The sequence below is a fragment of the Stomoxys calcitrans genome, chromosome 1 (assembly GCF_963082655.1).
Source record: "Stomoxys calcitrans chromosome 1, idStoCalc2.1, whole genome shotgun sequence".
NCBI classification, from domain to species: Eukaryota; Metazoa; Arthropoda; class Insecta; order Diptera; family Muscidae; genus Stomoxys; species Stomoxys calcitrans.
The window spans coordinates 119,635,557-119,653,969 of record NC_081552.1 but is presented as its reverse complement, the minus strand read 5'-3'; the positions used below and the strand labels follow the sequence as shown (position 1 = coordinate 119,653,969).

Sequence of the window (18,413 nt, the reverse complement as noted above, 5' to 3'; positions counted from 1 at the left end):
ACCATAAAAACCCCCAAATCGGACGTATTTGCTTACCAAGACAATTTGGGTCTTTAAGAGATTGGAACTAAATATTCATGGTTTTTAAGGCCAATACCGCAAACCGGACATAGTTGCTGACTTTTGCAATAAGGAGTTTAAATGTGATTAGAAAAAGAATTTGATATCCAATTTTGAGGGCAATGGCAATATGTGGTTCAAATAAATGATATATAGATATATAAAAATAGAGCATGTTGCTGATATATTTTCAGTGCTTAGAATTTGGGGGAACACCCCACTCCCCAAAACACCCCTAAATCGGGCATATTTACCGACCATGACAATATGGAGCTGAAATGAAAGGTATTGGGGGGTAGAGCAAGAATTGATACCCATTTTCGGGACCAATTTTCGGGGGTCTACCTCTTTCCCAAAATACCCCACAAACAGAATACAAATTTGATATCCAAATGTAGGGCCATGTATTAAGGGCATCATCCCTTTCCCAAAGCACCCCCAAAGGGAAACAATTTTTCGACCATGCCAATATGTGGCTCAAATGAAAGGTATTTGAGATTAGAAACGAATTTGATAACCTATTTTGGGGCCATGTGTTTGGGGGACGCCTCATCCTGTAAACTCCTCTTGAGTTAATGGCAATATGGGGTTTAAATAAATGGTATTAGAGAGAAGAGCACGATGCTGATATTGTTTCAGGGCCAAGTTTTTGGGGGACCACCTCTCCCCCGAAAACACCACTAAATCAGACATCATGAGAATATCCGGCTGAAATGAAGTATTTTAAGAATGGGGTACACCTTACATCCAAACTTAAATTCGTAGACCAATAAAGATCATATGGGATTCAGATAAAGGCATTTATATTGTTAAACTGTTAGTCAAGCGATATACTATTTTCGTAGCATGGTATTTCACTAAAAGATCTTTAATTGTTGTAAATAAATAATCCAGTAAGTAAAGTAAAAGAGGGCGCAGCGGAGCAGGCCCGGGTCAGCTATTAGGCCTGTTAAAACACCCGTTTTGTTGTTTATGTTTTGGAAACATTTGACATTCGTGACAAATGGTCTATTTGGTTCTCTTTCAAAAAAGGGTTAACAATTATTTTTAAATATCTATGTGAAAATAAAATGTATTGCAAACAAATTTAAGTCATATATTGCCAAATTATTCCAAAATACTTTATCTTGACAGGATGGTGACTAAAAATAATTCATAATCAAGAAAACTGGAGATCAGGGTAAATTCATGAAGAAACAGTAAAGAAAGGCAAAAGTCGGGCGGAACCGACTATATAATACCCTACACGACCTAGTGCACGTAATACTTTTATATATAGAACTTATCTCGAAATCTAGTTAGACTTTAATCTGGATACCTATTGAAATATTAAATAGAACCTTGTAAGATTTTCTTACGATAGAACAAAAAATTTTAATTTTCACATCCTCAAAAGGCCATATCGGATTTCAGATTATATGGGATTTATATCTAAACCTGTGCCAAAATTGAGGCTTTACTCCGTTAAAAGTCCATATCGGATGAAATATTTATATTGGAGCTATATCTAACTCAGGACCAATTTTAATTTAATTTTGGGCACGTATTGGAACATCAAATAAAACGTCTCATGCAAAATCGCACTGCAATTGTGGCTTCTACAGGCTTAAAGTCTATCTCGGATCAAAGATATATATGGGAACTTTATCTAAACCTAAACCTAATTTTATGAAATTTTGCACACGTATTGAGATGTCAAATAAAATACTAAATCTTGTTAAGATCGGACTAAAATTGTGGCTTCCACAGCTTTAAAATACCGCATCGGTTAAAAGATATATATGGGAGCTCTATATTAATCTGGAGCGATTTTTATGACATTTTGTGGTCGCATTGGGACTTTGAATAAAACGGCTCACGCAAAATTTTGTACAAATCGCACCGAAATTGTGCCTACTACAGCCATTAAGGTCCAAATCGGATGAAAGATATATATGGAAGGTATATCTAAAGCTGAACCGATTTTTATGAAATTTTGCACACAAATGAAGTCGTCAAATAAAGTACCTCAAGCCAAATTTTGTAAAGATGGGACCAAATTGTGGCTTCTACAGCCTTAGAAGGCCATATCGGGTAAAAGATATATATCTGAGCTATATCTAAATCTAGACCGATTTTTAAAAATTTTGCGCGTAAGTTAGGATGCCATATATAGTAGCTCATGCTAAATTTTGTAAAGATCGGTCCAAAATTTTGGCTACTACAGCCTTAAAACTCCATATCGGATAAAAGATATACATGAGTGCTATATCAAAATCTGAACCGATTTTTATAAAATTTTGCACTCGCATTGTGACTTTGAAGAAAATACTTTGCGCAAAATTTTGTAAAGATGATAAAGTCATAAAATTCGATATCGGATGAAAGTAATATATGGGAGCTATATCTAAATCTGAAACGATTTTATTCAAAATCAATAGCGTTTGTCTTTGGGCCAAAAATAAGACTTGTGTAAAATTTCATGACATTCGGATCATAAAAAAATACATGGACAGACAGACAGACATAGCTCAATCGAATCAGGAAGAGATTCTAAGCCGATCGGTATACTTATCAATGGATCTAGACCTTCTCCTTCTAAGCGTTGCAAACAAATGCACAAAGTTATAATACCCTGTACCACAGTGGTGATGTAGGGTATAAAAGGCGCAATTATTTTCCAAATATTGTATAAGTCACCATATACCTAAAATGCAAGGATAAAATCTTAGTCGAAATGTTAAGACATTGGCAAGTAAGTTGTTGACTATGTATAATGCCATTAGTAATTCGTGTATCAGCTTGTTTCAAAATGTAAATATGTATATGCGGGCAATTTTCGACGCCAAATATTGGTTGCCCAAAAAGTAATTGCGGATTTTTCATATAGTCGGAGTTGACAAATTTTTTCACAGCTTGTGACTCTGTACTTGCATTCTTTCTTCTGTCAGTTATCAGCTGTTACTTTTAGCTTGCTTTAGAAAAAAAGTGTAAAAAAGTGTATTTGATTAAAGTTCATTCAAAGTGTTATTAAAAATGCATTTACTTTCTTTTAAAAAATCCCAATTACTTTTTGGGCAACCCAATATATAAAATTTTATTAATAGGTAACGAATGAAAAATGAGCCATAGAAAAGCTAATATGGTAAAAGAGAGAAAAGAGTTGCCATATCAAAACGTAGACACTGATATAAAAATTTCGATTAGAAGCAGTTAATAACAGTCATTGCTGGTAATATAATTGAAAATAGTATTAACTTCGCAAAATGCCTTTGATTGATTTCGTGGATGAGCTGATAACGTCTGCGTGGCGCGATTCTCGTTCTGGTTGTACTTAATTCGACCCCAATACAGCCATCTTTAATATCGATTAAATTCGACTGCATGGTGTTGGGTACATCAGGTTCGGCCCCATCGAACATTGATTGTCACGGCATAAATTACTTTATGACGCCTATTATTTTAATTGATTGTTTATTGTTTATAAATTCGAAAATTAAAAATGAAATTCGAAGTGTGTCAATTCCGCACACTGCACTATGTAAGCCATTATCTGCGAATATTCTTATCTTTATGGTATCCTTTTTATCACTCAGCAATGCGAAATGATTCTTATGATTAATCATAAGTTATAATTTCAAAATATCTCACGGCTGCAAAATACACGTTTAACTTTCACGTTTTGTGTGACGATATGATATGGAGGAAAATTATTAAAAAGTAAAAGCGTGCTAAGTTTGGCCGGGCCGAATCTTGGGCAACCTCCACCATGGATTCCCCTAAAAATGTTCCTTTATTAATTTAGTTCGCAATTGAGTTATTTTGCAACAATCAAATCGGGAGTTGATTGCGGTTGGTACCCCGATATAACTTCTCAAGAAGTCATATCGGGGAATCGATATTTAAGGAGTATATAGAATGAATCAGATCATACTTGAATTTTGGAAGTCGTTGTACCAATTACACCAAAATGAGGTGAAAATTGAGGCTTCTAGGCGCTGAAAAGTCAAATCCGGGGTCGGTTAATATGGAGGCTATATCAGAATATAGACCGAATCGGATCATACTCATCACATATGTTGAAGGTCGGAATAGAAGTATTTGTGCCAAATTTTAGCAAAATCAGGTGAGAATTGAGGCTTCTATCTGCTCACAATGTCTAATCCGGGATTCGATCAAAATGGGGGCTATATCGGTATTTTGACCGATTAGGATCATACATGACACAGATGAATATGGGGGCTATATCGGTATTTTGACCGATTAGGATCATACATGGCACAGAAGAAGTACTTGTGCCAAATTTCAGACAAGTCTGACGACAGTTGCGGCCTCTGGGGGTTCAATAAATCAAAAATGGGGATCGGCTTATATGGGACCAATATCTAAATGTGAACCGATATGATACATTTGCGATCCCCAACCTACATTGATAAGAAGTATTGGTGAAAAATGTCAAGCGGATATCTTTATTTGTTCGAACGCTATCGTTATTTCGACAGACGGACATCGCTAAATCGAATCAGGAAGTGATGGATAAGGGTTTAGCTCTTCGCCTTCTTAGAGTTGCTAACAAATTCACAAAGTTTAAATACCCTTTACCACGGTGGTGTATGGTATAACAAGTAAGAGCGTGCTAAGGCACTTGGCAGCTTATTATTAAAATCGCTGGGGAAAAGACAGACAATTTAGAAGAAAACATAACAAGTAAAAAGGCGTTAAGTTTGGCCGGGATGAACTTTGAATACCCACCACCTCGGGATATATGTAAACCACCTTTCGTCAAAATCCGGTGCAAAATTCATACCTTATGCCCCATAGCAGCTATATCAATATATGCTCCGATTTTGACCAAATACTAATAAACAATAGTCATTGTTCAATTCTACCGCCGATCTGAACTATATACGACACGGATATCGAAAAGCATAACATAAGTCAGTCTGTCAAATTTCAGTGAAATCGGATTACAAATTCGCCTTTTAAGGGGCCAAGACTTTAAACCGAGAGATCGGTCTATATGGCAGCTATATACAAATCTTGATCGATCTAGACCAAATTGCAGAAATATGTTGAGGGGCTTAACGTAACTCTCTGTTTCAAATTTCGGCAACATCGGACAATAAATGCGCCTTTTATGGGCCCAAACATTAAATCGAAAGATCGTTCAATATGACAGCTATATCCAAATCTGGACCGATCTGAGTGAAATTGAAGAAGGATGTCGAAGGGCCCAACACAACTCTCTGTCCCATATTGCGGCGACATCGGACAATAAATGCGCCTTTTATGGCCACAAAACCAAAAACCGAGAGATCGGTCTATATGGGAACTATATCCAAAACTGGACCGATAAGTGCGATAATGCAGAAGTATATCAAGGGGCTTAACTTTACTCAATGTCCAAAATTTCGGCGACATCGGATAATAAATGCGCCATTAATGGGCCTAAGACCCTAAATCGGAGGATCGGTCTATATGGCAGATATATCCAAATCTTGACCGATCTGATCCAAATTGACGAAGGATGTCGAAGGGCCTAACATAACTCTCTGTCCCAAATTTCAGCAAAATCTGATAATAAATTTGGCTTTTATGGGCCTAAGACCCTAAATCGGAGGTCTATATGTCAGCTATATCCAAATCTGGACCGATCTGGGCTAAATTGACGAAGGATGTTAAAGTTAATAACACAACTCAATGTCCCAAATTTCAGCAAAATCGGATAATAAATGTGGCTTTTATTGGGCTAAGACCCTAAATCGGCGGATCGGTCTATATGGGGGTTATATCAAAATATAGTTCGATATAGCCCATCTTCGAACTTTATCTGCTTATGGACAAAAACAGATTAACCTGCTTATGGAAAAAATCTCTATTTTTGAAGACTGTAGCGTGATTTCAACAGACACACGGACATATCTAGATCGTCTTAGATTATATATAGATAGATATATACTTTACAGGGTCGGAAATTGATATTTCGATGTGTTGCAAACGGAATGACAATATGAATATACCCCCATCCTTCGGTGATGGGTACAAAGAGAAATTTTAACAAGTAAAAGGCGTTAAGTTCGGCCTGGCCGAACTTTGTTTACCCATCACCTCGTATATATGTGAAAGTCCTTTCGTCAAAATCCGGTAAAATATAGATACATTATGTCTCATAGCAGCTATATCGAAACATGGTCCGATTTGGGCCAAATACTAATAAGTAAAAGTCATTGTTCAAATGAGTATAACAAAATATTAGTCGTTTTAGTAGCTATATCTATAAATAAACCGATCTGAACCATATACGACACGGATGTCAAAAAGCCCGACATAAGTCACCGTGTCAAATTTCAGTGAAATCGGATTATAAATGCGCGTTTAATGGGCCCAAAACATTAAATGGAGAGATCGGTCTATTTGGCAGCTACATGCAAATCTGAACCGATCTGGGCCAAATTGAAGAAGAATGTTGAAGGGATTAACACAACTCACTGTTCAAATTTTTGGCAAAATCGGGAAGTAAATGCGCCTTTTATGGGCGCAAGACCTTAAATCGATAGATCGGTCTATATGGCAGCTATATCCAAATTGAAGGAAGATGTCGAAGGGCCTATTACAACTCACTGTCCCAAATTTCAGCAAAATCGGCTAATAAATGTGACTTTTATGGGCCTAAGACCCTAAATGTGCGGATCGGTCTATATGGGGGCTATATGAAGATATAGTCCGATATAGCCCATCCTCGAACTTAACCTACTTATGGACAAAAAAAGAATCTGTGCAAAGTTTCAGCTCAATATCTCTCTTTTTAAATACTGTAGCGCGATTTCAACAGACACACGGACAGACGGACGGACATATCTAGATCGTCTTAGATTTTTACGCTGATCAAGAATATATATACTTTATAGGGTCGGAAATTGATATTTCGATGTGTTGCAATTGAAATGACAAAAAATTTCGGTGGTGGGTATAAAAATGGTTGGATGGTTGCACTTTTTGATACACCTAAATGATTTTTATTTGCATATACGAATTGCTAATGGTACAAACCATGTTCAATAACATATTTGTCAATGGTCTAATGTCCTCGACACACATTCTCAATGTATAGCCTCAAATTTTTCCAATTCGTCCTGAAGTCCTATAAACTTGATTTTATTGTTGAAATCATTTACAGTACAAGTGCTTAAATTTGAATAGGAGAAATATTTACTTGCTAAACTTGAAAAGAGCCAAAAAATACTTTGTGTTTGTTGCAAATCCTTAATGGATGAATCTTCTTAATGTTGACAGAAGGGCGTGTAATTCTACCCTCTACACAGAAAAAAGGTGTGCATTTTGTATATTTATTTATTGTAAAATAATTCATTTCTAATAAATACGTTATTAGATTTACAATTCCATAAGTGAGGTTGTAAATGTAGTTATCATTTTCATTTTATTTACAAATATTTTCATAAACAATAATAAATATATTTACAATTTCAGTTATTGGGTTTACAATTTTCTCTTTTGGCACCAAATCAATTACAGGTTATAATTGGATTTACAACCTCGGGCCATTGCCGGCAATTGAACATTTTGATGTCAGTTTTGGCCTGGTTTTGTAAATCCAATTACAACGATAATTGATTTGGTGCCAAAAGGAAAAAGTTGTTGACATAATTACTATTGTTTATTGAAACTATTTGTAAATATAATTTCTATGATATATACAGGGTGGCTGATGAATATTGCTACATTTTTTTTTCGGTGTATGGAATACATTTTTCTTTTATTCATGTTAAATTAAATTATTAAATTAATTATTAAATTATTATTAATTAAATTAATTAATTAATTAATTAAATTAATTATTAAATTATTATTATTAAATAGAAAAAAAGTTATTACATTTTTTTTTGGTAGCGGCTTTCATCAGCCACCCTGTACATTTACAACCGCCCTTTTGGAATTGGTAATTAGAAATATTAATAATAATCAAAATCGTAAATATAATAACGTGTTTATTGAAAAATAAGTGAAAAATCTACAAAAACAATAAAAACTGTATTTTTTCTGTGTAGAATCATTTACATACGACAATGACTTATACAAAGGATACTTCAAGAATGGTTGGCTTGCTATGTAAACTTAGCGCCATTTATGTACTGGTCCATGTGCCAGAACTTGTATGAATACTTATCACATATGCTTACCTTGGATTTTTGTCCAAATTCAATGTTACGACTATCGTTGGTGGTATATGTGTGCATCAGCTTGGCGCCATCTTCCCATGGAGGTTTGTTGTAAATGCCATCAACATCCGACATGAGAATCAGCAAATCTGCCTGCACCTCGGCAGCAAGCATGGCTGACAAACTATCGTTATCCTTAATGGCAATTCCCTAAATAAACGCAAGGAAAGGAATACGGTAGGTAGGTTAAAGCAGTTTACAGTCAGCATGTGCATGGCCCCAGCCACCACTTAGCCCAACACTCACGACATTAGCCTCGCTGAGAGATCTCATTGTCATTAAACAAGGACTCAGCGGAATTTGTGGTTGTAAGGCAAAAGCAGCAACCGTTTCTTTATAGTACATTTTCCTACCTTTTTGGATCCTGCTGGAAGATCATCATCCACAATGAACATAGGTGGCGATACAGCGTCATTGGTGTTAATGATCGGAACAATGTTTAAACTAATCAACTCCGATAAGGTGCAGAATAAATTGTTACGCGTCTCATCATTATAAAAGTCTGGTTTTGTGACAAGAACCTATATACAGTGGAATAAAATCAATAAAAAAAAAACTAATCATTAATGACATACTACTACAAAATTTACGAGACTTAATGCCAATTCGAACAAGCAATGAATTATGTTGTGATTTTCCTTTAAAAAGACTATAAAAAGGAACAAGTGAAGAGTGCTCAATGAGCGATAATGATATAATGATGTCAAGTACTCGAGATATGGATTATCCTTCATATATAATTAAAAAAAAAATAAAAAAAAATTAACTTATAAGATAGCGAGTATTGTAGGAGAGTTTTGAACTGTAAGCTATTATTCCAGCTGGCAGGAAATACTTCACCATTATTCATTTGGAAATGTCATTACTTCAATACTTTGGTGTCTGCTGATACTGCTAACAATAAATCGGTTAGAAGCAGGACTATTATTAATTGCTTGACTGCGACTATGATAAATAAACAAGCAGCAGCAACAGTAAGAGCAAAAAATGAAGAAACTGTATAACTTTGCTTGACTTGATAAGTATTGTAAAATGTTAAAGCAGTCATAGCAAGTCTGAGCAACATGAATCGATTTGATTGGCGTAACTGCCAATCAAATCGATTCAGTTTTTGTTTTGTATTCATTGCATTTATTTTGCTTCGACTTGCCATAGTCAAAAAAAGCAATAAAAGTAACTCAAAAGCATTTCTAGTTATAGGTACCCTTTCTATTCTTACATTTTTACCGATAGGGGCAATATGGATATCAAATGAAAGGTATTTTGAGGGTTGAGTGTTTCAGAGTGACACACCTGATAGTAGGGACCAAAGAAGTGTGTCAAAATCATACTATACCTTTAAATACCTTTCATTTGATACCCATATTGCCCCAATCTGGAAAAATGTATTTTGGGGTGGGGCGACCCCCAGACGCTTAGGCTTAGTTTTTATATAATTTCTTGCAGTACTTCTTTTGCAGAAGCTGTAGGGACATCGAGGAAGAAGAGACAATAGAACACCTTCTGTGTGTGTGTCCCGCACTAGAAGTTAGAAGGAGTTTCACTTTAGGTTCTCATTTCTCTGAGAACCCGTCTGATTTAGCGGATGTGAACATTCGCAAGTTATTGGGCTTTTTAAAGACATCTGGATAGTTTGTCTTGACATTCTAAGTCGATTTAGCTATGTCCGCCCGTCTGTCTGTCTATCCAAAGCATGCAAACTTTCGCAAGAATAAAGCTAAGCGCTTGAATTTTTGTACAAATGCTTTCTATTAGTGTAGGTCGGATGGTGATTTTAAATGGGCCATATCGGTTTGTTTGGATATATATAGCTGTCATATAACTCATTGATATGTGGGAAGTTTGCGCCTGTTCCGTAGTGGAATGTTTATGGATAAAATTTGCATTTAGATGTCATATAAATTAATTTTGGATCTTGACTTCTTAAGACTCTAGAGGGCTTAATTTGCATTGGATTTGGCTGAAATTTTGCACAGTGATTTCTGTTATGAACTGACCATGCGTTCCAATCGATTCGATTCATGCCATACTTGGAACATATGTTCAGATAATGACAGAAGTCACTGTTCAAAATTTCAGTCAAATCGGATCTTTACTTCTTGATCCTCTAGAGGGCGCAATTAAAATCCGATTTGGTTTGTGAAGTGTCTCGTTCTGCATGAAGTGTCTCGTTCTAACGGACAATAACTATGCCAAGTATGGTTTAAATCGGTTAATAACCTGATATAGCTACCATATAAACCGATTTCGGATCTTGAATCGTTGATCCACTAGAGGAAGTAATTAATATCCGATTTGTTTGAAATTTTTCATGAAGTGAGTCATTCTGACTTCCAATAACTGTGACAAGTACGGTCTAAATCAGTTTATACCTGATATACAATAGTTGCCATATAAATTAATTGTTTCGTTTTCACTTCCGAGCTGTGTATGGTCTTAATCGGTTCATAACCTGATATATATATATATATATATATCTGTAATCTGATCTTGACTTCTTAAGCCTCTAGAGGGTGCAAATACCGCCAGATTTTGCTGCAATTTTGCATGATAAGTCTTGCTTTGACTTCCAATAATTGTGTCAAGTATGGTCTAAATCGGTTCATAACTTGATATGGCTCCCCTATAAACCGATATCCCAAATTTGCTTCTTCATTCTCTATATATTGTTCGATTTGACTGAAATTTTGCAAAAATGACTGAGATGTTCAGTTGGGAAAAGTCCACCCAAAATCGAGCGATATAAAATCTGAAACGATTAGCACCAAAATTCAAAGCGTTTGTTCTTAGCCTTAAAATATGTAACACGGGCAGACAGATAACCGAACTTGCGACTAGACGGACATGGCTAGATCGAAGTGGGAAGTAATTCTGAGTCGATCGGTACACTATTATTTGCCAAAGTAGTAGTTCTATGAGTAACTTCTGTTTAATTAATAATAATTGCCGTATAAATTTTTACTTTGTGCTGAAATTAAATTCTAAGACATAAAATCCTCCAAAGGATCCCAAAGAAAGCACCCATGCAAATTGTGAATGCCGATGCGGCACATGGAGTTAAGGTTGCCACCATTTTTAGATCATCGATAAGGGGCCTTCTTTTCCCACACAAGTCCAAACGACGTGCTGCTGGGCAAGACTTTTTTATTCAAAAGTTTTACAAAACAAGTAAGAGCGTTCTAAGTTCGGCCGGGCCGAATCTTATATGCCCTCCACCATGGTCGCATCTGTCGAGTTCTTTGCGCAGTATTTTGTTTTAGGCAAACGAAGGTATAATGAATAAGGACGGAGGAGCAGATATATCAAGTTAAAGTCTTATTCGGGGCTCAAGAAGCGAAATCGGGAGATCGGTTTTTATGGGAGCTATATCAGGTTATAAACCGATTAGAACCATACATACATAGTTGTTGGAAGTGATATCAAAACACTATGTGCAAGATTTCAGTCAAATAGGACGAGAATGGCGCCCTCTAGAGGCTCAAGAAGTCGAGACCCAAGATCGGTTTATATGGCAGCTATATCAGGTTATGGACCGATTAGAACCATACTTCGTATAGTTGTTGGAAGTGATATCAAAACACTATGTGCAAAAATTCAGTAAAATCGGACGAGAATTGCGCCCTCTAGAGGCTCGAGAGGCTGTGAGAAGTTTGCCCCTGTTCCTTAATGGAATGTTCATGGGCAAAATTTGCAATATGTAATATCAAAACATAGACCGATTTGAACCAAACTTAGCACAGTTGTTGAAAGTGATACCAAAACGTCACGGGCAAAGTTTCAGTTTCAATTGACTTTCACTTTTGGGACCAAGTTTCTGGGGGTCCACCACACCCACAAACAGAACTTTTGCTGACTATTGCCGTATGGGGTTTGAATAAGTTGGAATACATCTTCAACTGAAATTCGGCAGAAATTTCCGCCATAATCTGGTGAAAAATGCATAATTTATGCCCCCATACAGCTACCGTTGTCGAAAAGCCTAACACAAATCACTGTCCCAAAATTCAGCGAAATCTCACGGTAAATGCGCTTTTAATGAGCCCAAGACCTTAAATCGAGAGATCGGTCTATATGGCAGCTATATTCAAATCTAGAACGATCTGAGCCAAGTTGGAGAAGGCTGTCGAAGGCCATAAAACAACTCGATGTTCCATATTTTGGCGACATTGGACAATAAATGCGCCTTTTATGGGTGCAAAACCATAAATCGAGAGATCGGTATATATGGCAGCTATATCCAAATATAAACTGATCTAGGGCGAATTGCGAACTATGACATGAGGTTTAACACAACTCACTGTCCCAAATGTTGCCAAAATCGGACAATCTTTTATGAGCCCAAGTCCTTAAATCGGCGGATCGGTCTTTATGGCAGATATACCCAAATCTGGACCGATCTGGGCCAAATTGAAGAAGGATATCGTAGGGCCTAACACAACTCACTGTCCCAAATTTCAGCAAAATCGGATAAAAAATGTGGCTTTTATGGGCCTAAGAACTTAAATCGACGGATCGGTCTACATGAGGGCTATATGAAGATATAGTCCTATATAGCCCATCTTCGAACTTAACCTGCTGATGGACAAGAAAAGAATCTGTGCCAAGTTTCAGCTCAATATCTCTATTTTTAAAAACTGTAGCGTAAATTCAACAGGCACACGGACAGACATGCCTAGAGCATCTTAGATTTTTACGACGATTAAGAATATATATACTTTCTAGGGTCGGAAATGAATATTACGATGTGTTGCAAACGGAATGGCAAAAAGTATAAAAGGGAAAGATTAATATCAGAAACTTATTTGTTTTAATGTGGAGCCTTTAATTTCAGTTATTCAGCAACCTGAATAAAATTATTTTACCCTACAAGTTTCTCTCGGAATTATTTTTGTTTACCTTACCTTTACCTTTGTATTTTAAATAAAGGTAGTTCTAGCTGTGAACTAACTCACAGTGTACGTGATATATAATGCTCGGATTTAAATTGTGGCTAGGTACAAATGTAAGTACTAAAACGTACGTTAAGGTACTAAAAGTATTTATCGGGTGGCCAGAACCTTTTTGAAATATAATTAGGAACTAAAATCTAAATAAAGGTCATCCTTTTCGTATAGGGCAATCAGACCTCGCCAGTATTTATTATACCCTCTACCATAGGATGGGGGGTATACTAATTTCGTCATTCTCTTTGTAACTACCCGAAATATTTGTCTGAGACCCCATAAAGTATATATATTCTTGATCGTCGTGACATTTTATGTCGAACTAGCCATGTCCGTCCGTCTGTCTGTCGAAAGCGCGCTAACTTCCGAAGGAATAAAGCTAGCCGCTTGAAATTTTGCACAAATGTTTCGTCTTGGTGTAGGTCGGTTGGGATTGTAAATGGGCCATATCGGTCCATGTTTTGATATAGCTGCCATACAAACCGATCTTGGGTCTTGACTTCTTAAGCTTCTAGAGGGCGCGATTCTTATCCGATTGGAATGAAATTTTGCACGACCTGTTTTGTTATGATAGCAACCAATTGTGCCAAGTATGCTTCAAATTGGTCCATAACCTGATGTAGCTGCCACATAAAATGATCTTGGGTCTTGGTCTCTAGCGGTCACAATTATTATCCGATTTGCCTGAAATTTTGTACGGTGGATCCTCGAATGACCATTAACATACGTATTTGTTATGGTCTGAATCGGTCTATAGCCTGATACAGCTCCCATATAAATCAATCTCTCTCTTTTACTTCTTGACCACCAAAGGGCGCAATTCTTATTCGAATTTGCTGACATTTTACACAGGTCTCCAACATATAATTTAATTGTCTTGATCTTAATAGAGCAGAGCGAATCTTTTCCTTTATCCTTTTTTGCCTAAGAAGAGATGCCGGGAAAAGAACTCGACAAATGCGATCCATGGTGGAGAAAAATAAATCAATTCTTGATTAGGCCACATAGTTTGGGAATGCTCAAAGCCACCTTTTTGTGACCATCTATCATTCGTTGATCCTGAAACTTAAGCTTGTGTAGGGTAGTTCGTAGCTCGTCCGCTCTTCAATTCCTGGGATATTTCTGTGGCCTGCCACCCAGAACAGGTAAAGTTTTAACTGTTCAGCCATTTCGTTGAGAGATCCGCGACAGTAGAAGGCGGTTTTTGCGTTCAGAAATAAGTTCTGCAGGAATTTAATGGCAGCCTAGCTGGCTGAAAAGATATTTATGCCAATCGTCGGTATGACATTATATCTTATCTATTCCACCACTTCCTTAATTGCAAGGATCTCCTATTGATACACACTGCAGTGAACTTAACGCTAACGTAATAATTTTTCTAGATTCCGATTCTTCTACCACCGTGATAAAAGATTTAACATTTCCTATAAAATGTGAAGAGCTGATTGTCACCGAAAAATAACAATGAGATTCCCTGGTTAAACAATCAGAGTTGGAAAAAGAAACGTGGGCAGTAGAATATCTTCTTTTAAAATAAAAGAGAAATACTTACTTCTTTTAAAATTATGCAAATATATTGTTTATGCCAAAAACGAACAAATTAAATAAAGTGGAAATAGCTAAAGCCTGTTAGCCAAAACAATCCAGAATTGAATAGAAAATAAACAAGTAAAAAGGCATTAAGTTCGGTCGGGCCGAACTTTGGATACCCACCACCTCGGTTAAATATGTAAACCCCCTCTTGTCACAATCCGGTGAAAATTGGATAACTTATGCACCCAAATTCGGCACGGACATTGAATCGTCTAATAAATATAAGTCACGGTTCAATTTTGCAGAAAAAAATATTGGTCTTTTTGGCAGCTATATCAAAATATAAACCGGTCTGGACCATATAGGACACGTATTGCGAAATGCCTAACATAAGTCACTGGGTCAAATTTCAACGAAATCGGATACTAAAAGCGCTTTTTGAACGGCCAAGATTTTGAATCGAGAGATCGTTCTATATGGCACCTATAACCAAATCTGGACCGATCTGAACCAAATTAAACAAGGATATAATAATCATCCTATTTATCCTATATCCGTAGTTATATATTAATAGGCGCTGGTCTCGATCATATTTTATTAAGGTCCCGAGAACTCATATACAAGTAACATTTACAGACAATAAATCTACTTAACTTAAATGGGATTAAGACCTTAACTTGGAAGATCGGTCTAAATGACAGCTATATCTATATAGTCTGATCTGAGTCATATTTTAGTCTGATGCCGGGAGGCTAAAACAACTCACTATTTCAAATTTGATCGACAATAAAGCTTTTATGAGCTTCAGACACTTAATCGATAGATCGGTCTATATGACAGCTATATCTAAATATAGTCTGATCTGAACCATATTAAGGTCGAATATCGGGAGGCTCAAAACAACGGACTGCTTCCAAATTCAACGAAATCAAGTAATAAGTAAAGATGTTATGGGCTTCAGACCCTTTATCGGCAGATCGGTCTATATGGCAGCTATATACAAATATAGTCGGTCTATATGGCAGCTATATCTAAACATAGTCCGATCTAAACCATACTAAGGTCAGATGTCGGGAGGCTTAAAACAACTCACTATTTCAAATTTCAGCGAAATCGGGCAATAAAAAAAGTTGTATGAGCTTCAGACCCATTATAGGCAGATCGGTCCATATAACAGCTATATCCAAATATGGTTCGATTTGACTGTTCAATAACTTAATCTGCGTGGAGCAAAGAATGTATTTGTGCCAAATTTCAGCTCAATTTCTCAATTATTGAAGGCTGTAGAGTGACTATAACATACGGACGGACAGACACATGGACATCGTTTAATCGTCTTAGAATTTTACATAGATACGAAATAAAAATTGTATAATCATTTATAATAAAAATTATTCCTATTGTAGATGATAATAATCTACAAAAAAAAAATAAGGAAAAAAGATAAAATCTTATCACTGGCACCACAAATCAATATTTTTATTAAACTATTTAAATATAATCATAATATACAGATATCTTTCTTCAAAATTAATAAATTTAAAGGAAATCAATGTAAAAACAAGTAAAAGCGTGCTAAGTTCGGCCGGGCCGAATCTTATATAACCTCCACCATGGATCGAATTTGTCGAGTTCTTTTCCGGTCATCTCTTCTTTGGGAAAAAAGGATATAAGAAAAGATTTCCTCTGCTATTAGAGCGATATCAAGCTATGGTCCGGTTTGGACCACAATTAAATTATATATTGGAGGCCTATGTAAAATGTCAGCCAATTCGAATAAGAATTGCGCCCTTTGGGGGCTCAAGAAGTAAAATAGAGAGATCGATTTATATGGGAGCTGTATCGGGCTATAGACCGATTCAGACCATAATAATCACGTATGTTGATGGTCATGAGAGAATCCGTCGTACAAAATTTCAGGCAAATCGGATAATAATTGCGACCTCTAGAGGCTCAAGAAGTCAAGATCCCAGATCGGTTTATATGACAGCTTTATCAGGTTATGAACAGAGGCTCAAGAAGTCAAGAACCATACTTGGCACAGTTGTTGGATATCGTAACAAAACACGTCGTTCAAAATTTCATTTCAATTGGATAAGAATTGCGCACTCTAAACGCTCAAGAAGTCAAGACCCACGATCGGTTTATATGGCAGCTATATCAGGTTATGGACCGATTTGAACCATACTCAGCACAGTTGTTGGATATAATAACGAAACACGTCGTGCAAAATTTCATTCAAATCGCATAAGAATTGCGCCTTCTAGAGGCTCAAGAAGTCAAGACCCAAGATCGGTTTATATGGCAGCTATATCAGGTTATAAACCGATTTGAACCATACTTGGCACAGTTGATGGATATCATAACAAAACACGTCGTGCAAAATTTCATCCCAATCGGATAAGAATTGCGCAACCTAGAGGCTCAAGAAGTCAAGACCCAAGATCGGTTTATATGGCAGCTATATCAAAACATGGACCGATATGGCCCATTTTCAATACCAACCGACCTACGCTAATAAGAAGTATTTGTGCAAAATGTCAAGCGGCTAGCTTTACTCCTTCGGAAGTTAGCGTGCTTTCGACAGACAGACGGACGGACGGACAGACGGACGGACATGGCTAGATCGACATAAAATTTCACGACGATCAAGAATATATATACTTTATGGGGTCTCAGACGAATATTTCGAGTAGTTACAATCAGAATGACGAAATTAGTATACCCCCCATCTTATGGTGGAGGGTATAATAAAAGTAAATATTCTCCGATCTTTCCTCCTCTAAAAGAATAAACCCCAAAAAATACCTTTCCATGTTGTCTATAAGAAATTGATATTTCGATGTGTTGCAAACGGAATGACTAAATGAATATACTCCCTATCCTATGGTGGTGAGTTTAATAAGAGAATGTAAAACCCAAAAAAAAAAAAAATTGAAACGAGTAAAAGCGTGCTAAATTCGGCCGAGCCGAATCTTATATACCCTCCACCATGGATCGCAATTGTCTATTTCTTTTCCCGGCATCTCTTCTTTGGGAAAAAAGAATATAAGAAAAGATTTCCTCTGCTATTAGAGCGATATAAAGATATGCTCCGGTTTGGACCACAATTAAATTATATGTTGGAGACCTGTGTAAAATGTCAGGCAATTCGAATAAGAATTGCGCTCTTTGTGAGCTCAAAAAGCAAAAAAGAGAGATCGATTTATATGGGAGCTGTGTCGGGCTATGGACCGATTCAGGCCATAATAAACACGTATGTTGATGGTCATGAAAGAATCCGTCGTACAAAATTTCAGGCAAATCGGATAATAATTGCGACCTCTAGAGGCTCAAGAAGGCAAGATCCCAGATCGGTTTATATGGCAGCTATATCAGGTTATGAACCGACTTGTATTTTATTTGACATAGTGGTTGAAAGTAACAATAAAAAAAATCTTGCGAAATTTCAGCCAAATCGGATAGGAATTGCGCCCTCTAGAAGCTCAAGAAATCAAGTCCCCAGATCTGTTTATATGACAGCTATATCAGGTTATGAACCAATTTGAACCATACTTTTCACAGTTGTTGGATATCATAACAAAATACTACGTGTCAACATTCATTCAAATCGGAAAGGAATTGCGCCCTCTAGAGGCTCAAGAAGTCAAGACCCAAGATC

General features: G+C 36.5%; 1 protein-coding gene across 1 annotated transcript in view; it reads right to left on the bottom strand.

Moving 5' to 3' along the window:
* Positions 1-18,413, bottom strand: part of LOC106092402 (delta-1-pyrroline-5-carboxylate synthase) — a 336,045-nt gene that overhangs the window by 187,661 nt on the left and 129,971 nt on the right. Inside the window, exons 5-6 of the mRNA XM_059361090.1 lie at positions 8,630-8,797; positions 8,238-8,426 (exon numbers count right to left, since the gene is read on the bottom strand). Of these exons, the coding sequence (XP_059217073.1) occupies positions 8,238-8,426; positions 8,630-8,797 (357 nt within the window). The remainder of the gene's footprint in view (positions 1-8,237; positions 8,427-8,629; positions 8,798-18,413) is intronic.